The following is an 18,360-nucleotide window of genomic DNA, read 5'->3' as shown; positions in this document are numbered from 1 at the left end:
GAAACATTTGCAATTGTGATGACAATTTAAAAACCATGCTTGTAGAAAGAGCAGTTATTTTGTAAGAGTTAGTTATTTTTTAAAGCTATCTATCATCTGCCTGCCCATTATTCTGACTGTTTCTCCATCTATCTATTCACCTCTGTCTATCCTACCCTCCATACATTCATCTATCAGCCCATTTTTCAATTTGTCTACAGTATATATGCAGCTGCCTATCTGACTTTTTGACTAGCCATCTAGACATCCAACTAGCCATCTAACCATACAACTAGCTAGCTCTAAATCATTTGCTGCATCTGTTCAGCCATATGGCTGTCCATTTGTTTATCCCTCCAGCTATCTGTTGATCTTATTATATGACTAGCCTTACATCCACTTGTCTGTCTATTCATCTGTCTATCCATCCATCTGTTCCCCTGTCTATCTATTAACAGTAGACAGTATGGACAAACAGGAAAAAGTAGACTCTGTGTGACTCACAATGGCGCTGAGATGTGGTCCATTCAGCTGGGCACTCAGGATGGCATCATTGATCCTCTCGCGAATGCCCAAAAGACTCAGCTCAAGCTTATGCCCTCCAGCCAGTGCTGCACTTGTGCCCTCCAGTAGAGCAATATAGCGGCTCCATGGCTCTTGCAGCTCCGCAAATCCTGCCAGACAACCTCTCATCACATTCAAGCAAAGCCCCTGGCATGGCCGGATCAGTGTGAGCCCCTTGCAATGTGAGCAGAACTGCATCCTCACTATTGCTTTTCCACAATCTTTTGCCATGCCTGCTGATTCTGAGGCATTCAGGACCTCAACGCCCACTGTTAGCGCCTGCATGAGTGATCGACCAACCCCTAACACCCGTGCCAGCCCATGTCCCAGTGCCTGTGGGTGAGGGCCGAACGGGTTGAGGTCTTGCCTTGTCGCGCGGAGGCATTCAGCACCCTCTGCTGACCAGGTGGAAGATGCCAGCCCTGGGTTCACCAGGTGTCGATAGACCAGTGGAAATAGCTCATCAAAAAAGCGCCGCACAGAGCGGACAACAGAGACATCATCATTGCCATGCAGGTAGAGGGCGAGGTCAGAGAAGAGGGCCGAGACTAAGGGACGGGACTCAGGTGCAATTGGTTTGTAGGCAAGGTCGAGGAGTGAGAGTGTGTGGTTGAGCGTGAAAGACAGCAGGGAATGGATGGTGTCTGAAGGAGAGATGGAGAGAATGTTTCAGCACTATAAACATGATACACAATAAGATAATAAAAGATAAATTTAAGTGTTTTTCCTTTAATAAATCTGTTTTAAGCTGGGATGGATAATGTGGATAATGTCCACTGTACAAGCCTCTGGAGGCAGTATTATGATCTAGGCCCAGAAACATTATGTGACAAAAAAATCAGTTAGCTGACTACCTGAATGTACTAATTGACCAGATTATCCCACCAATTTTTTTCATCTCTTATGTCACGAACCTATTTTAGAATGACACTTGTCAATATTCCTCATCCTTAAAATCCTTATCCTAATAGAGTGGTTTTGGGAGCTTGAGAATGATTTTCACACATGATAACAAAGTGGTTTAACTCTCTCATTATACTTATCCTCTTTTCACTTGTTTAATTAGACCTGACCGACTTAGATTATTCCGTGATCTTTTTAACATGGCTAAAACATGGTATTTGGTTTATTTTTACTCAACCAGTTTTATATATACAGCCATTTGTATCTAATCAATAAAAATAATACTCTCTGCTATAAATCAAGGATAAAGATTCAAAAAGTATAATATGGTGAAAAAGCTGAAATATCATTATCTGCTATTTCTGCCCACTATAAAATTATGATAGTCTTAAACCTTAAATGTTCTTGATTATAGTATATATTTAGAGACACTTTTGCAGGTGAAACTCAAATTACCAGTGACAAATTAATAGTGTTTATGTGATAAGGATAAGAATTTGTAAAATTCTCTTATTTCATACTGAAACTTTCCATTTGACATTTTAGGTCATCAGCAGTTGTATAAGCATTTCACTTTATAATATACTGTGTATGACTGTGTATATATGTTTCAGATGACCTCAAAGAAAAAAGTTAAGTGCTGTTAAGTCTGCCTCTCTTTGATCTTTTATTGTTAGTTTCCAAGCCATACAATGGTGCTTATATCATATGTTTTTTAGTATAGGATAAGGAGTTAAACATATGGGATTATGGTGTTGTGTAAATTGACATCATACATGAAAGAAAGCACACAGAGATATTTGAGATGAAGATGGTGTTACATCCCAGGACTTGGCCATACTGGTATGCATAATGAGGTCAAACTTTCAAACAGGTCACAGAGGCCAAGCAAAAGGCAATGTGATTAAATGCTGACATGTCAGGTCACTAGTAACAAAGTGAGAGTTAAAACTTGTTAAATGTCATAGTAATTGCATAGTAATTTCTAAAAATGTAAATACAATTCAATCATACAGCTGCTGTCATACTCACACATCACATTTTTACACTTCTAATGTTCTATTTTTATATTTTTATAACTCAGTTTATCTTTTCATTTTGTTCTTTCTGTTCCTTTGTAATTTATATAGTTCTATTTCAATTAAATTTTAATTTGTAACCTAATTTCCAGCCTGTTTTTATTTTATCGCAAATTCTATTATTCATTTTATAATATAATTTAATTATAAATATTATGATAATATTATAATAGAATTATCATTAGTTTAATTTTATTCTAGTTAAATCTTTCTTTTTTTAAATTTACAGTTTTATTGATTTCTTTTTTAAACTTCGTATATTGTTATAGATCAAAGATTTAATGTGTGATTTGAGACACATGCATTTTTAAGCCTATCTTATTAATAATTTAGTAATCGAATAGTAATAGTTTAGTGTGCAATTAGTTTAGGAGTATGGGAAAAACTAGGTTTTAACTTACTTCCCATTGTATTTGAACAAACATAAAAATACTTCCTTAAAATTTCAGATTACAGAGATCTGTGCACTAGTGAATTGCTGTTTAAAAGGAATTTAAAAAACCCTCTAAGAATGTTTTCACCATTAGTCCGACCTGCAGGCAGAAAAAAAATGCACCCCAATTTCACAGACACTAAAATGTCAGTCAGTAATCACCTTCGGTTGGTGGTTACTAAAGACTTTCACACACAAGGACAAAGTAAATGTTACTGAGTGAAAGAGTGAACCTACAACTGTATAAATCTACAATCCTCTCACACCGGGGAATGAAAGCACTTTAAGAACTGGCTCTATGTTGACCAGGGGACCAGCTACAATCCTGTGAAAAGCACAAAAGGACACAAATGATCTTTTCTGTCCCATTCATCTGTCCTCATTATAGAGCAATATGTTGTGTTCAGGACAGGCGCATCTCCAAGGGATACCCTAAGAATGTTAACATTTCGCTTGCTTAATATTCACTCTGTTGGGAGAGAGAGATGGATGACATCTCTCTCTCTTTTGGTGTGCAAATGCTGACTTGTACTGAAAAGATCCTGACAGGCTGGGAGACATAATGAAATTAAATAACTGTAAGCATATTGTTTAAATAGATTACAATGAATCTGTTTATCTTTTTTAACACACATGCTTTTGCTGTATCCAAAGGACCAAAAGTCTTCACCAGATGGTGAAAACTGCCCAAAGCTGCAGACCATTGAGGACGTTTATATAAAAAACTACCTTTTAAGGGCTAAATGGATGCCCAAGGATGCCTCTAATGATAATATTGGCCCATTTATCCATTCTCCACTCGGACAGACGCTACAGGTGTCTCAGTACATGCACTTCACCCCTGTTGCTGTTTCCATACGAAACACAGGAGTTTAAGTACATATATGGATTTGTACTGTATATATAGTAGATATGGTATATACAGTAGATATGGTATATACAGTCCAAAAACATACATGTACCTACAGTATGTACATTACGTACAATCAAATTTAATCTAAGATTTCAGCAAGGTCTTGCAGATACTGACGACTGGGTGTCTCAGAGTGCATTATTAAAGAAGGAGCAACAAACTGATGGATGAGGCGATATTGTAAAGAATATAACTGTTTAATTTCTCTCTTTCTCTCTCTCTTTGTTTTTGGAACTGGTTAAACGCCAACAGCATATTGTCTACCAACAAGATTCCTGCTGACCTAATTAGAAACCGATTGTGCATTTTAGTTCCCTGAGGATTGCACAAACATTTTAGATGTAAGAACTGGGAAGGTGAAAATTATGGAAAAAAAGTAACTAGAACATATAGGCATCAGTTTTCCTTTGGATTATAAGACAGTTATTTAAAATAAAGTGTCAGTTTTAATTTTGCTCATCAAAGCTAAAGTCTCACCCTGGACAGCTGCAGCATGGGCAATGATGAGATACTTTAGCTCAAGGCTGTACGAGAGAATGTTCTGCAGGGTGCCCCTGCGTGCAGCAACGTGGTAGCTCTCCTCCATTTTGCGTGTACAGCAGGTTGGACCCTGGTGTTTGCAGATTTGGAGTTCTGCATCTATAAAGTAAATATATAAAAACCTTAGTAAATACTACAATTAAAACTCGATAAAACTTTATGCAACTTATGACCTGTAATACTTTGTAAAAATGCACAATACAGAGAGGAAACAACTCTTTAGGTGGAGATTAAATGAGAGCTATATCTCACTGCACCACCATAAGCAAATAGTCAAACAACACTGTAAATAATCCAACATGTTTAAAGACGTTTAAATGAAAATGTTAACTTAGAATTTCATGACAATCTACGCTGGTTGGCCAAATAAAATGTCACACACTCTAATATTTCATTAGACCACTTTTAGCTTTAATTACAGCACACAATGTAATGACCAATTCATATACGGAAATGATTTCTCATGCTACAGAACCACTCTTTTTTCACATTTTGAGTGCTGGAATATACCTGTGCCATAAGAGAGAGAAAAAAAAAATCCATAGATGGGATAAACTGGTCTGACCTGACCAACTGAAGCAACTCCAGATCATGACACTTCCTGCAAAAGCATGTACATTGGGCACACTTAATGATCTTCCTTTCTTACCCTTATGCACCCATCACTCTGGAATAGGTCCAATCTGAATCCTATATCTGAATTGTTGCTATACCAATCTTTGTGCTTTCTAGCAAACTAAAGCCATTTCCTCATTAACAAGTGTTTTTTATGGCCACACAGATGTTTAGACCTAATCCTGTGATATATTGTTGCATTGTGCATGTTAGATATACAGTAGCTGTGATTTCTCCTGCCAATTTTGTAAGATGGAACTTCTTCAAGCATTCTACGGTCACAGCCTTTCACCACTAATCTTTTGGTTCGTAACACAATTCCAGCCACTTTAATGTTTTCTATGCATGATGCAGGCTAATATATTGACACTTGACACTGAAACAACAACTTTATTTTGGTCAGGCAGTGTATATTTTGGACACTACCTGAAATGCTATGAGTTAAAATCCCAGAACTTTGTCAAAGCCACCCATAGACATCAGTTAGATTTAACAAGAAATGTGTTAACAAATTCTCATTAAAAGCGGAGATAAATAAAGGTTTAAGTGTGTTACAATGTGAGTGACTTTAAGTGCCATGGTTGTTGATGCCAGAAGACCATACTGGGTGTCAATCTTTTCAGCTAAGAACAGGAAATTGCCAGGTCTCATGAGTCTTGATTTTTGCTGTGACATTTGGATGGTAAGGTCAGAAATTGGCATAAACAACATGAAAGCATGGATACATCTTGCCTAGTAACAACAGTTCGGGCTGGTGGCGGTGATGTAATAGTTTTGGGAATGGTTTTAGCACATTTTATTGCCCTTAGTACCATCAGAGCATAATTCAAATGCCGCAGCCTGCCTGAGTATTGTTGCTTGAGCTTGTTTACCATGTCCATCCCTTTATGACCACAGGATAACGTGCCATGTCACAAAGCTAAAATAACCTCAAACAGGTTTCTTAAACATGACAATGAGTTCATTGTACTCAAATGGCCTCCATAGTCTCTTCTGCAGTCTGTCTCTTCGTCTTCACAAACTTTGGGATTTGGTGGAAATAAAAGTTTTGCATCATGCATGTGCCGCTGACAAATCCGCATGATGCAGTCATGTGAAAATAGACCAAAATCTCTAAGGAACATTTCCAGCACCATGTTGCCACAAAGAATTAAGGTATTTCTAAAGGCAAGGAGAGTCCATCCCAGACATAGCACGGTCTAACTAATTAAGTGAAGAGTATATATATATATATATATATATATATATATATATATATATATATAGAGAGAGAGAGAGAGAGAGAGAGAGGGCAGGCCATGGTTACTCTAGGTGCTGTTCATTGATATTTATAAATATGTCAATCAGCCAGAGTTATTCCATTGTTATTCCAGGTACTTCTTCTGATAAAAAAGACTATAATGTGTGACTTTTTTAATGCAAATAATTATTAGAATTTTCAAATTGCAGTAGTATACAAGATGAATAAAATGAATAAATTGTACAAGAAAAAAATCATTATTAAAGGTTTACAGTAATGGTTTACCCTGTTACTTCAACTTCCCTCTAAAATTTCTTAAATATACTGAAGTTATGTTACTTGATGTCCCGCATATATATACACACACATAGGACAGAGTAGGAACAAGACAGGCAGAAACCTCATGCAAAGTTAGTTCTCTGCCTGTCTTGTCCTTACCCTGTCCTATGTAGAGAATCTGATACAGCCAAGTAAACCACACATTACAACAGCTGACTGAGATCACTGCGCCCTCTCTGACCTTTCACATGCACTAATCTGTCTCATACATAAATATACAGGCTCATCCTTTATTTAAAACAAAAAATAGTTAAATGCCATAATAAAAAAAATTAAATGTAACATTTTTATACATAAATCTTATATATTTATTTTATATTTTTTTTATATAAGTGACTATGCATCCAACAAATTATTATTATAAAATATTTTTATGAACCAATTTAGTTTCCAGATTTCACAAATATATTTATTTAATCATTTCACTTGCACTATAGTTATAAAGCAACACACTGCCCTATACTTAGGTTAACCGAGGTTAAGAGCTCTCCATAAAAAGCACACCTTTCTTTTTCATTCTTAATAAGTTAGGAATTATCATAATTACATTTTTTAAGGATGGAAAATACTTTATTTTAAATATTTAGAAGAGAATTAAAACTTGAAAAACATTCAAAGGGTTTTAAATTAAAGGTCTATACATAGACAGATATACAGTACATAAATGGATAGACAGATATTGACAGGCAGGTATACAGACAGATACACAGACACACTAACATGAAAGCAGGCAAATGGATAAACATTAATTTATGGACATGAATAGAAATAGCTAAATGTAGAAATGGTGTAATGTAATGATGGTATTAATGCTAATGAAAGCCAATGGTTGTTTCAAATAAATATGATCATTTTGGTGCCTGTAAGTGAATAATTTTTAAAATATGGATATTTTATGTAATATTTCTGAAATGCCCCCAACCTTTTTTGTTTATTAGTCTTTATCATAGCTGCACAATTAATAATAAAATGCATAATTATTTAATCTCAAAAAGTTTTAATTTATTACAGGTAATATACTCATAATCTGGAACTGAGTCCGTAATTTAACTATTTGATTTTTTGCTTTAAAATTATAGATGATAGATAGCTGGCTATATAAATACATATTTTTTTTAGAAGTTGTGCAGCAAGTGAACTTATTGGAGCTCATATGTCTTACCTCATGATAATGAAGCATTATGTAAATCTATAGGAAAATCCTATAATATAAGCTAGCACTGATTTGATTATATATATATATTTTTTTTTTCTGACAAAAATACCAGTGAGTAATCGTACATCTCCCATCAGATAGATAAGTAACATATTTTTCACACATTGGTACTTTCTTTCATGTAAATTCTTTAGCTTAGACACAAACCAACCTGTTGCTGCTGTTTCTGGGACCCATTTTAAAGGGCCAATCTGCCGCAGTTGGAAAGCTGTTTTAACTTCGTGACAGCTATGTGCAACTGTGTTCTGAACTCCCCACTGAGGCCCAAAACTCATCAATATCCAGCAGATCCAAACTCGCCACACTGTCTCACGGAGCATTGCACCATTTCAATCCATAGTCTCCTATAATAACAGAGTGATAAAAATTTGCAAAACTATTCTAATGAATTACTAGGACGATTCCCCAGGGTCCAGCATTTATAAGGGCCGGCTTTGTTAATATCCTGAAAGGAGGCTGTGGTGGATTTCACATGCTTATGAATTCCCAGCAGCTCTGAAGACTCGCAGGAGCTAAAAGAAGCGCCGCTGCATAATTCAGAGGGGAGGGGAGTTGGCTGGGACTCTGCAGTCTGTCCCCCCTCTCCTCTTACTTTCTCTCTCTATAGCTGCATGAGTGCCAAGCAACGAGACACACACACACACCAACTTAATCAGCTATTATACAAGGAGGATAGTTAATCATCAAGATAAAACCAATTTGGACCTACACAATAGCATGTCATCTACACAAACAGAAATCATTAAACATTTACTGAGAAAGCATTTACACTCTTTAATAAATCAATGGTAGTTAAGATTTCTAATAAATATTTAGCTTTAAATTCATTCTACATTCTTTCAGTGTTTTATTAATTCCTAAATTAATCTTATTGCAAAATTCCCAACATTGAACTCAATCAAATGCAGCAAGTGTTAAAAGGTTTGGAATCCAGTCTGTCTGTTAACAGAGATCATGAATCTATCTATTGATCCAGAATTTATGTTGTATTTACTTTTCATAAAGCAGTCAGCAACTATACAGTCAGTGTTATAGAGTTTAGTTTCACCAACTTATATGTATATGTTGGTTGCTCTAAATTTGTGAAGTAATACAATGGTGTTTAATGATGTGAATAGTCAAAGCCCTCGCTTACTCTGCACAGAGCTGCGAGAGACCAGGAGCCTATCCCAGGACAGTCTGAGTAATGAACACCCTGGATGGGGTGCCAATCCATCCCACACAAACACTCACTGACACACTATGCACAATTTTGGAAACACCAATTAGCCTAATCTGCATGTCTTTGGACTATGAGAGAAAACCAGAGCCCTCCCACCAAACACAGGGAGAACATGCAAACTTCACACACACAGACCAGAACAGACACAGACTTGACCCTCCTGGTCTGTGTGCGTGGAGTTAGTATGTTCACCATGACGCTTATAGTGAATACCATGATGCTTAATAATGACTGTGCTGTTGCAACCTTACCAGGGGACTTCCTAGTTGAACTTTTTACTTTTAGTTTCATTCAAGCACATCGTATGTTTAGTATGGAAGTATGACAAATTGCAAATATTACAATCATATCATGCTGATATCAAATCATATATGTCAAGACATTTCTGTGATTCAAAACATGCATCATACTGTATGCATTAAAAGTTTGATGGCACTTTTTAATGTGTACAAAATAAGTTAACACTGAAAAAGATAGGAAATTTTAGGTCTAAAATCTTTGAAAATATTTTTAAGATTCTGACAGTTCTGTTTTGTTTCTGGAGATATTTTGGATATTTGCGTTTGGAAAAAAATATATACACCAAGAACTTGATTTTGGCTCATAACTGTACTAGAATCTACTATATATTGTAAATTTTATATTTATACTTTTCTATTCTATAGACATTTGCCTTTCTTCTTTTGTTTTCCTTTCAAGACAAACATGGTGTAAGCATTTCACTTCATATCATACTGTGTTGCACGACCTGTGTATGTGACGAATAAAACTGTATTTGAATTTCCATTTTAATTTAAAGATCAGTTGAATAGATAATAATAAATATTGGGATGATGAACACAAGAGGGCGGTATAACACTTCTAAACCAGTCACACACCCCTCCCCCCCTCCCCTCGCACTCATGCGTCGGGGATTTCTATCGTTGTTTTGTAAACTATACGTTGTGCAAACGTTTGCAGCTCTGAGAATATTTAGCACCTTATATCGTTATGTAAATATAATTTGTTTAACCGATCAATCTATTCACTAAAAAGTGAATGCGGTGTTACAAACTACAGGAAAAACTATCTCTGCCCCGTGTGAGGCTCGAACTCACGACCTTCAGATTATGAGACTGACGCGCTGCCTACTGCGCCAAAGCTGGGGAACAATAGTCTGTTTGAGGGGGGGAAGAGGGTGAAAAGAAGGGGAAGAAGGGGGAAAAGGGAAAAAGGAGAAAAAAGGAAGAAAAAATGAAAAATTGAGAAAAAAATTAGTTGAAATGAGAGTTATTACCATCTTTGATGTTTCCCTCTAGTTGTAGACTGCTAATGTCATTGTAATTTTAAGATTTGCAACAAAAATGAACATTTTTATCCGCGAGGCAGGGGGAGGTTGTGGATCCAAAGGTCCCAGGTTAAGCTGGGGAACAATAGTCTGTTTGAGGGGGGGAAGAGGGTGAAAAGAAGGGGAAGAAGGGGGAAAAGGGAAAAAGGAGAAAAAAGGAAGAAAAAATGAAAAATTGAGAAAAAAATTAGTTGAAATGAGAGTTATTACCATCTTTGATGTTTCCCTCTAGTTGTAGACTGCTAATGTCATTGTAATTTTAAGATTTGCAACAAAAATGAACATTTTTATCCGCGAGGCAGGGGGAGGTTGTGGATCCAAAGGTCCCAGGTTCGATTCCCGAGAATGACGTTTTTTTTTTTCAACCCAAAAATCTGACAAATGTCACAAAAAAAAAATACTGCCTAATTAATCATTACATGAGGTTGGGTTATTGTAAAAGTATTAAAATTTGTTGTTAAATGCTTTATGCTGTGTCACTCAAAAAGTAAATTTGACTAATATAATCAAATTAATAATTAATGGATTAAACATAAAAAAGGAATGCAACAGTGTATTTGCCTTCTCTATATGACTGTGACCTGCTGGAATGAAGGCTAATTAATTACAAATAAAATATTAATCTGCTGGTGTCCGCTTTTTCTGATAAAAATAAATCATAAAGCTTTTGTCAAAATATAATGCAAATTTATTGATATATATATATATACTGTATATACAGCACTCATCACATATTATCAGCTCTCCAACTTATTTCAGTTCTTTAATATTCAAACACAAGCAAAAATAAATGCTATTATAAGTGATAAAACAACAAACAAGGGCACACAATGTAAAATCTATGTACATAGCTATAAACTCTGCAACTTCAACACAATTTACAAACCACCAATCAAAACTTTACAAATTTTTGTCTATTTTTTATCTGCCCTTTTCCTCCGCATATCCTCCATCCATTGCTCAACAGGCATATTTGCAGTTTGTGGACAGTATATGCAGCCATAATACTGTGTATGGCCAGTTTCTTTATTTCGAAGTTGGCCGCATTGACTGCATTTATTTTTTTTAACAGTTCGATTATAAGCTCTCGGAACAGGTGTAGGGGCAGGAAGGGGGCCTGCAGGAGCAATTGACCTCAGTGCAGGGATTTGTGGAGTCAAAAATACAAAGGGGTTATTGGCAGGGGTGGGGTTCAGGGCAATGGTTATGGGGACGCATGAAGGTGGAGGGGGCGGCTGAGGAAACAACTGCCTTTGCGCTTGTAGCCTTGGTCGAACAGATTGTGGAGCACAGGGGTGTGGTCCAGCTGCAGACTTTCTCTTGACCACTGCCTGACCCACTGTACTTACAGGCAAGTGGTACTGATGTTGAGGGCCGGGCTGTGGGGTTGCAGCAGTAGGACGTGTCCGCACAGGTGGGAGAGGCACAGGAGCTACAGGAATTGACGGAGGCAAGTTCACCCCCTGCAGCAGAATCCCAAAATCCTGCCGCTTCAGTCGCTTGTTATGCCACTGAATGAGTGTTGTTTGATTAACGTCAGGAAGCTGCAGGGTAGTGCTCTGCATGATCAAGCCATTACCCAGAACCAGCTGCCTGATATTTTTGTAGTCCCTAAGAATTAATGTCCATCTTGTCAGTGAACAAGTGTTTTTTTGTTTTTTGGGGCTCTTGTGAACTCCACAGAGTCTAACAAAGATGGCCTCTACTAGGCGACAACAGTCTGGCCACTGGGCAGGTGATCCTGTGGATCCTAGTACACATCGTGTCATGCTCTCCACACCTGGTGTAAATTCTCCCTTTGCTTTGGGACGCCTAAAGCGTCCGGTGGTCAGCCGCACCTGGTGCCGAGCAGCGTATGCCACGCGCTGCTTGTCATACGGCAGAAGGTCTTGCCAGAGCTCTATGATGGTGCTGGCCTGCTGGTTGTTAAGTGTTAAACCACTTTCAGTCCTCAGTCCCACCAAGTACTCTGCCAGGCTGTCCACTAGGTCCATCCCTGGGACACAGTGCTCATCCACAGCCTGGTAAATATAACACATGCAATAAAAATCAAAAACAATACTACAACAAGTAAGAAAACAATACACATGATACCCTCATCTCACCTAAATACTTACCAGCTGTTGTTCAGGTGCTGTTGGTGTGATATCTGATGGTCCTGGGGAATCAGCGGGCACAGCAGTATGCACAAACTGTTAAATGTAAAAAAAAAAAAAAAGTTAATTAAACTTTTATGAAATAAACATTATGCATTTTCACACAAAGTTTGAGAAGGTGTCACATCTCTGTGCTCGTACTGTTAAATGTAATACAGTAAGTTTTGTAAATAATAATACTTATTATTCAGAAGGAGAATAAATAAATCCTACAATTTAAAGGTAATAAATTCTAATGCTGACAATTTATATTAAAACAATTATATAAAAAACTCACCAAATGTTGTGCAAGTGATGGAGTATCAACATGTGGTTGAGAGGGACCAGTAGCAGCAGCAGTAGTTGTGAAGGCAGTGGAAGGAGTAAGGACAGCAGCTGAACTGGTGATTATAGCTGGTATGCCAGAGGACACACTGGAGCATACATCCACAGCCTGAACAGTTGAACACAACAAAAATTTAAATTCACCTCATACCACATGTCAAACAGATTAGGATATATTGCATTTTAAAAACACTTACCAGCTGTTGTTGAGGTACTGATGGTGATCTTGCCAACACCGCAACTGTTGGAGTGGACGGAAGAGTTGCTGTATGGCTGACTGGTATATGGAGCATTGGGGCAGAGCTACTGGGCAGTGCAGATGGAGCAGAGGGTCCTGCACTCTCAGTGTTAGTCTGGAAATTGTAATTAAAAAAACCTTAAACTCTCAGGAACAGATTATAACCTTCTGAGAACAGTATTATCAAGTGACAAAAATAGTTACCAGCTGTTTCCCAGGTGTTGCTAAACTGGCATCTGTTGCAGGCAGACGAGGACTAGTAGCGGCAACAGTTGAGACAGCAGCCTGGGGAGAGGTCGGTGTTTCATTAATGCAGGTTGAGGTGGTAGTGGCAGCTGATGAGACAGAGGATGAGGCTGTGAATTCCATGAGCTCAATAGTAGGATCCACACCACCATCTTCAAATCCCTCATCCTGCAACTCCTCCTCAGAGCCTACATCCTCCAGCATCTCATTAGTCTGCTCTGCATCAGGATCCTGGTCCTGCATGGCCTGTCCCGTCTGCCAGTTTAGGTATTCTATACCTATTAGTTCCCCTGGGAGAAAAAATAAAATTTCAAATGTTACATTTCAGCAATTTCCTAAAAACATTATTCCATCATACAAATATAAAAATAATTATAATATACAACTCACCAGTGTACACGCCAGGTGGTTGAAAAGAAGGGACAAGCTTCTTTCCAAGCACTTTGACACTGTGAGTGTTGGCACAGTGCACAAGGTCTCCTGAGTAACTCAGCAGAGATGGAGGCTTTACTGCCAGGGAAGCAGCTTCACGGTCTTGATTCCATCTATGGATTCCTTCCAGGAGGTACAGCTGAAAATTCAGACTGTTGGCACTTGTTCCTTAAAATAGAGAGACATTTTGTTGTTACGTTTAAACGGCATAATTTTATTACCATTTCCAGGCTCTGAAATAAAATTGTAAAACTGTAAATACAGCGGGGAAAATTAGTATTTGACACATCAGCATTTTGTATGGAGAGACCAGAATGGGCCAGAATTACTCCTGAGCAATGCAGACGACTGGTCTCTCCATACAAGAGGCATCTAGAAGCTTTAATCACCAACAAAGGCTTTTCTACAAAGTATTAAATAAAGTGTTTCAATACTTATTCCCTGTGTCATTTCACTTTATTTATTACGACTCAACTTGTATACTTAAATGTTCTGATTTCTTTGTATAATTTCAATATTTGACTTGATGGCTACATCTGGTGGAAATTTTGTGTCAATAGCCCACTTAGAAATCCTCTTACTGATAAAATTGCTGATGTGTCAAATACTTATTTACCCCGCTGTATCTGACCTTGCTGATAAACAGTTGTTAATACTTACCTGGAATGAATCTGTTGACATGGCAATGGAAGGACTCTAGTGATGTGGATCCCCTGGCACACCGGTAGTTTGGCAGGATAATGCCTCCTTTGTTGGTGCATCCTGTCTCAGTGTACAGGAGCACACCTGGTTCGTCCTGAATACACTTCACATGCCTTTTCTGGACTCTCCAAATGTGCTCCATTCTCTCCCAGTCAAAGAGAGGGACACCAAGTAAATCGCTGCCCTTAACTCCCTTCAGCTCATTCAGAAGTTGTTCAATCAACATGAAGGTCTGCTGCTCTCCTCTTGTCCGCCTTCTGCAGTGCAGAGACAGCTCATCCTTGGTAATGTGCTCGTCCACTAGCTTTTGAGTGATACCAGGGACACCTTCCTTCTTCAGCTGCTCCCTTTTGGCTTTCCGCAGCAAGGCAACATCACTGCTGTCCCACTCAAAAATGCAGCATGACAATTTAGCCATAAAGGTTTTGTACAAAGGATGTGCTTCATTTGTACACCCAGATGCCAGCCGCCTCATGAAATGATAAATGTCCAGCTTGACAATTAGATCTGGCCACCCACTAAATCTTTTTTTAAGTCTGGTCTCTCCATCTTCCTTACAACAGTCAGTGTCAACATAAAGTAGGCGAGGAGGAGCCACACCAGCACTGCTGTACCTCTGGATTAGATGAGCGATCATGGTGTCAAGTCCGGGACCCTCCTGAGCTGTCAGGACACTGATAAGGATTTGGCCCACCTCATTGTTCACTGATGTAAGCCATAAAGCGGTCCCCTTGGCAATGCCTGACAACTTCTTGGTGATCTTTATGTGCATTGAAAAGACCAAACACATTGTTATCATGTATATGATACTAGTATGAAGGTCCTTTTTTATGTAGAAAACTAACTCTACACATTTTAAGTGTTTTATTGTAATGTTGGGCTAATTTTAGTTTACAAAGTTTTTGCCTTTCCTCTAAGATTTCACAAGGAAATCAAAATGCCATCAAGTCATAATAATGCATATTTTAACAATGATTACAATTAAAATATTTACCTTTTTTGTGGAGTCCATTTTAAGTACAGTGCCAAAGGTAGAAGTTATTCTGGCTTTGATGTGATCCAGCCTGCTCAGAATGTCACGTCCGTACACGGCCAGGATCCACCGGTGAGTTGGTATGGTCACTGGTTGAGGTGGGTCCTGGAACGTGACAGGTAGCAGGCTCGGTTGAGCAACAAAAGCAGAGCATGCCCCGAGGTACCGGCAGACACGCTTAAGCCACTCCTCGCTGTGGTTTTCCCTCAGCTGCCTGACCAAGCGAGTGGGGCTGTTACCAAGCGTTCTCTCCCTCAGAAATCTTATTACTCGAATATCACAAGCATATCTGTATTAAACACGGGTGGGAAGAGACGAAAGAAAGAAATTAGTATTGAACACTCGTACACACGTAATTTCCTAGTGTGATTTAGGGTCACATTTTTTACATACTCGCGTGTTACACTTACTTCTGAGTCAGGATCATACTGAACTCAAGCCTGTGAGCCAAATCCAGCTGGTCCAATATGGTCTTGCTTGAAGAGATGTAATTGGTTTTGCAGCCAACAGAATTACACCTTAGAGTCTCTGTTATCATCAGGTAATACCTGTCCACATCCAGAACCAGACGAGCTCTCTTGTGGACTCCAGCACCTGTGAGCTGTTTTCCACATTCAGGACAGGACAACCTGACCTTCCACAGGTGGTATGGCATCCACAGGAGAAGCTGGTGGGTGAAAAAGCGTTCTGGAGTGGGTGCCTGATGATAAATGAGCGCTGGCCCTGGTGGGTCATACCAAAGCTTCAGATCTGTACGCAGCCGCTGGTGCTTCCACAGTGCTGCTGAAATCCATTTCTGGTCCTGAACTGGTATTGTCTTTTTCATTTCTGCTGGGAGCCAGAAAGGATTTGAAGCAACAGGAGGCTCAACATCTACTGCTAATGGATTAAGCAGAGGGTTAGGAGCAAAGTGGGCAGAGGGACAAGCCACAGTTGGTGGAGGAGTGGAGGTTGCAGGGACATGCGCTGAGCATGCAGGGATGGGAGGAGTAAAGGAGGTGCCATGGCATGCTGCTGAGTCCTGATTTATAGATATTTTAAAAAGACAAATGTACTGTATAGGCATATGTTTAAAAATCATGCATGATTAATTTGCTTCTTCTAAGTTAGTAATAAAAGCACATATAAAGAAAATAATAATTTATGAGTTTCTCACAGCTGTAGAAGTGGCTGATGAAATGGAGAAGGCCTTGGCAGGTGCTGATACAGGAGATGGAGAAAGCGACAGAGGAGAGACAGTCTGAATATACCTCCTGGGACTGCAAGAGGGAGATGGTGTCCTTCTTACAACAGCACTTGTGTCACCACTGGACAGTGCAGAAGAGCTAGTAAGGGGCTGAATAAGAAAGAATAGTTAAATGGATTATATAGATAAAGACTAAAACATTTCAACAATGTAAATCCCACTTCAAAATGGAGAAAAAAACAACAATAGACATATTTTAAAATTAAATTTAAGAAAGTTTTCCTAGTAATTTTACTAATATTACCTTGCCTGCATGCTTCACAGACAAGCTTAAGTTTGGCTTTAAACCAGCACCATGAGCCCCTCCGAACCGTGGCTTTGTGAACTGCAACAAAAAACAAGAAATTTAAGTGGTGTCTTTAGCGGTGGTGTAAATGATATGTGCACACTCCTATTACATAATGAATCATGATCAATAATTACCGATGCCAAAGTCAAAGCTGGCATACGAGGTGTTACTGACTGGCTAGATGTAGCTGGTGCTGCAGAAGAGAATGCTGAGGGTCCTGGCTGTGGTGTCTCTGGCACAGGGACAGAGCCGGAAGGCTACAGAGGCATAGAAAAGAAAATTAAGTCAATCATGGACACATGGTATTTTAAGGAAAGACTACTGATACCTTTCTTGCATGGAAACCACAGCTACAAGTTTGTGTTCCTCCAAACAAAGGTTTATGCCCCCTCAGCTGCATTGGACATTTCTCAATCTGTAAAAGTGTTTAATGCCAAACAATAAGAATGCAATCTCTTTAAACATGGATTCCATTTACACTTATATATACACCTGTATACATATTACTCTTTCTAACTTTACCTTCTGATACAGATCATACCACTTTTTCTGACGTGGTGCTGGTCTGTTTCCTGCCTCAGAGGGCCAAACCCCAGAGGCAGCGAACCTACGGAGACGTGACATCCACTCCTCGTCTCCCATAGCCCTGTGTTTTTTCTGTTTAGACGCCATCTTTCATTACCAGGAAAAAGGTGCCAATTAAACCAAATACATACGTCTCACACACCCAGCAAGGTTTATAACTATTAGGTTTTGATATATATGAATATTTATTTTCTGATAGATAGATAGATAGATAGATAGATAGATTTTTAGCTCAATGTAAATTACATAAAAACAGCAGATAGCTGTAATACACAGATTGATTCAAATCAGTCATATTAACTGTATTAATGTCTAAAATACTTAAGCTGGATTTGTGCCACATAACACAAACCTCATTAATATTGTGATTCGAATCTGTATGACAATATAATCTACTGGTCTACTAACATTATGGTGTAATTGTAGTCAGAAAAGTGGTGATTATTCATTGTTTTGGTGAGTGCACAACGATCTGATTATAATCTCATATAAGTTAAAAAAAGCATGTTTATAGTTTTGCAGTTGCGCGTCGCTTGGTCTGTTCAAATAAGCATCATCACGTCTCTGTTATCTGTTATAATGGTGTTATGCAGCGTCTGTTACAATCTTGACTTTTTAGGGGTTTGCACTCAGTTTGTACATGCAAAATAAAAATTTATCGATTGAAACAGGTCTATTCGTTTGTGCATGGTCTGTTCACCATTTGTGCATGCAAAATAAATGTGTTCATCTTTATTTC

At 38.4% G+C, this 18,360-nt stretch overlaps 1 protein-coding gene across 2 annotated transcripts in view; it reads right to left on the bottom strand.

Moving 5' to 3' along the window:
* The window catches only part of gpc5b (glypican 5b), a 73,630-nt gene extending 65,330 nt beyond the window's left edge, over positions 1 to 8,300 (bottom strand). For both annotated transcript variants that reach the window (XM_053512596.1, XM_053512598.1), the window contains exons 1-3: positions 7,973 to 8,300; positions 4,349 to 4,510; positions 484 to 1,187 (exon numbers count right to left, since the gene is read on the bottom strand). In XM_053512596.1, the coding sequence (XP_053368571.1) occupies positions 484 to 1,187; positions 4,349 to 4,510; positions 7,973 to 8,141 (1,035 nt within the window). In that variant the 5' untranslated portion in view covers positions 8,142 to 8,300. The remainder of the gene's footprint in view (positions 1 to 483; positions 1,188 to 4,348; positions 4,511 to 7,972) is intronic.
* Between the last annotated feature and the right edge of the window lie 10,060 nt (positions 8,301 to 18,360).

Source organism: Clarias gariepinus, chromosome 15, assembly GCF_024256425.1.
Source record: "Clarias gariepinus isolate MV-2021 ecotype Netherlands chromosome 15, CGAR_prim_01v2, whole genome shotgun sequence".
Taxonomy (NCBI): domain Eukaryota; kingdom Metazoa; phylum Chordata; class Actinopteri; order Siluriformes; family Clariidae; genus Clarias; species Clarias gariepinus.
The sequence above is the reverse complement of the archived record's forward strand: the minus strand, read 5'-3'. Positions and strand labels throughout refer to the sequence as shown.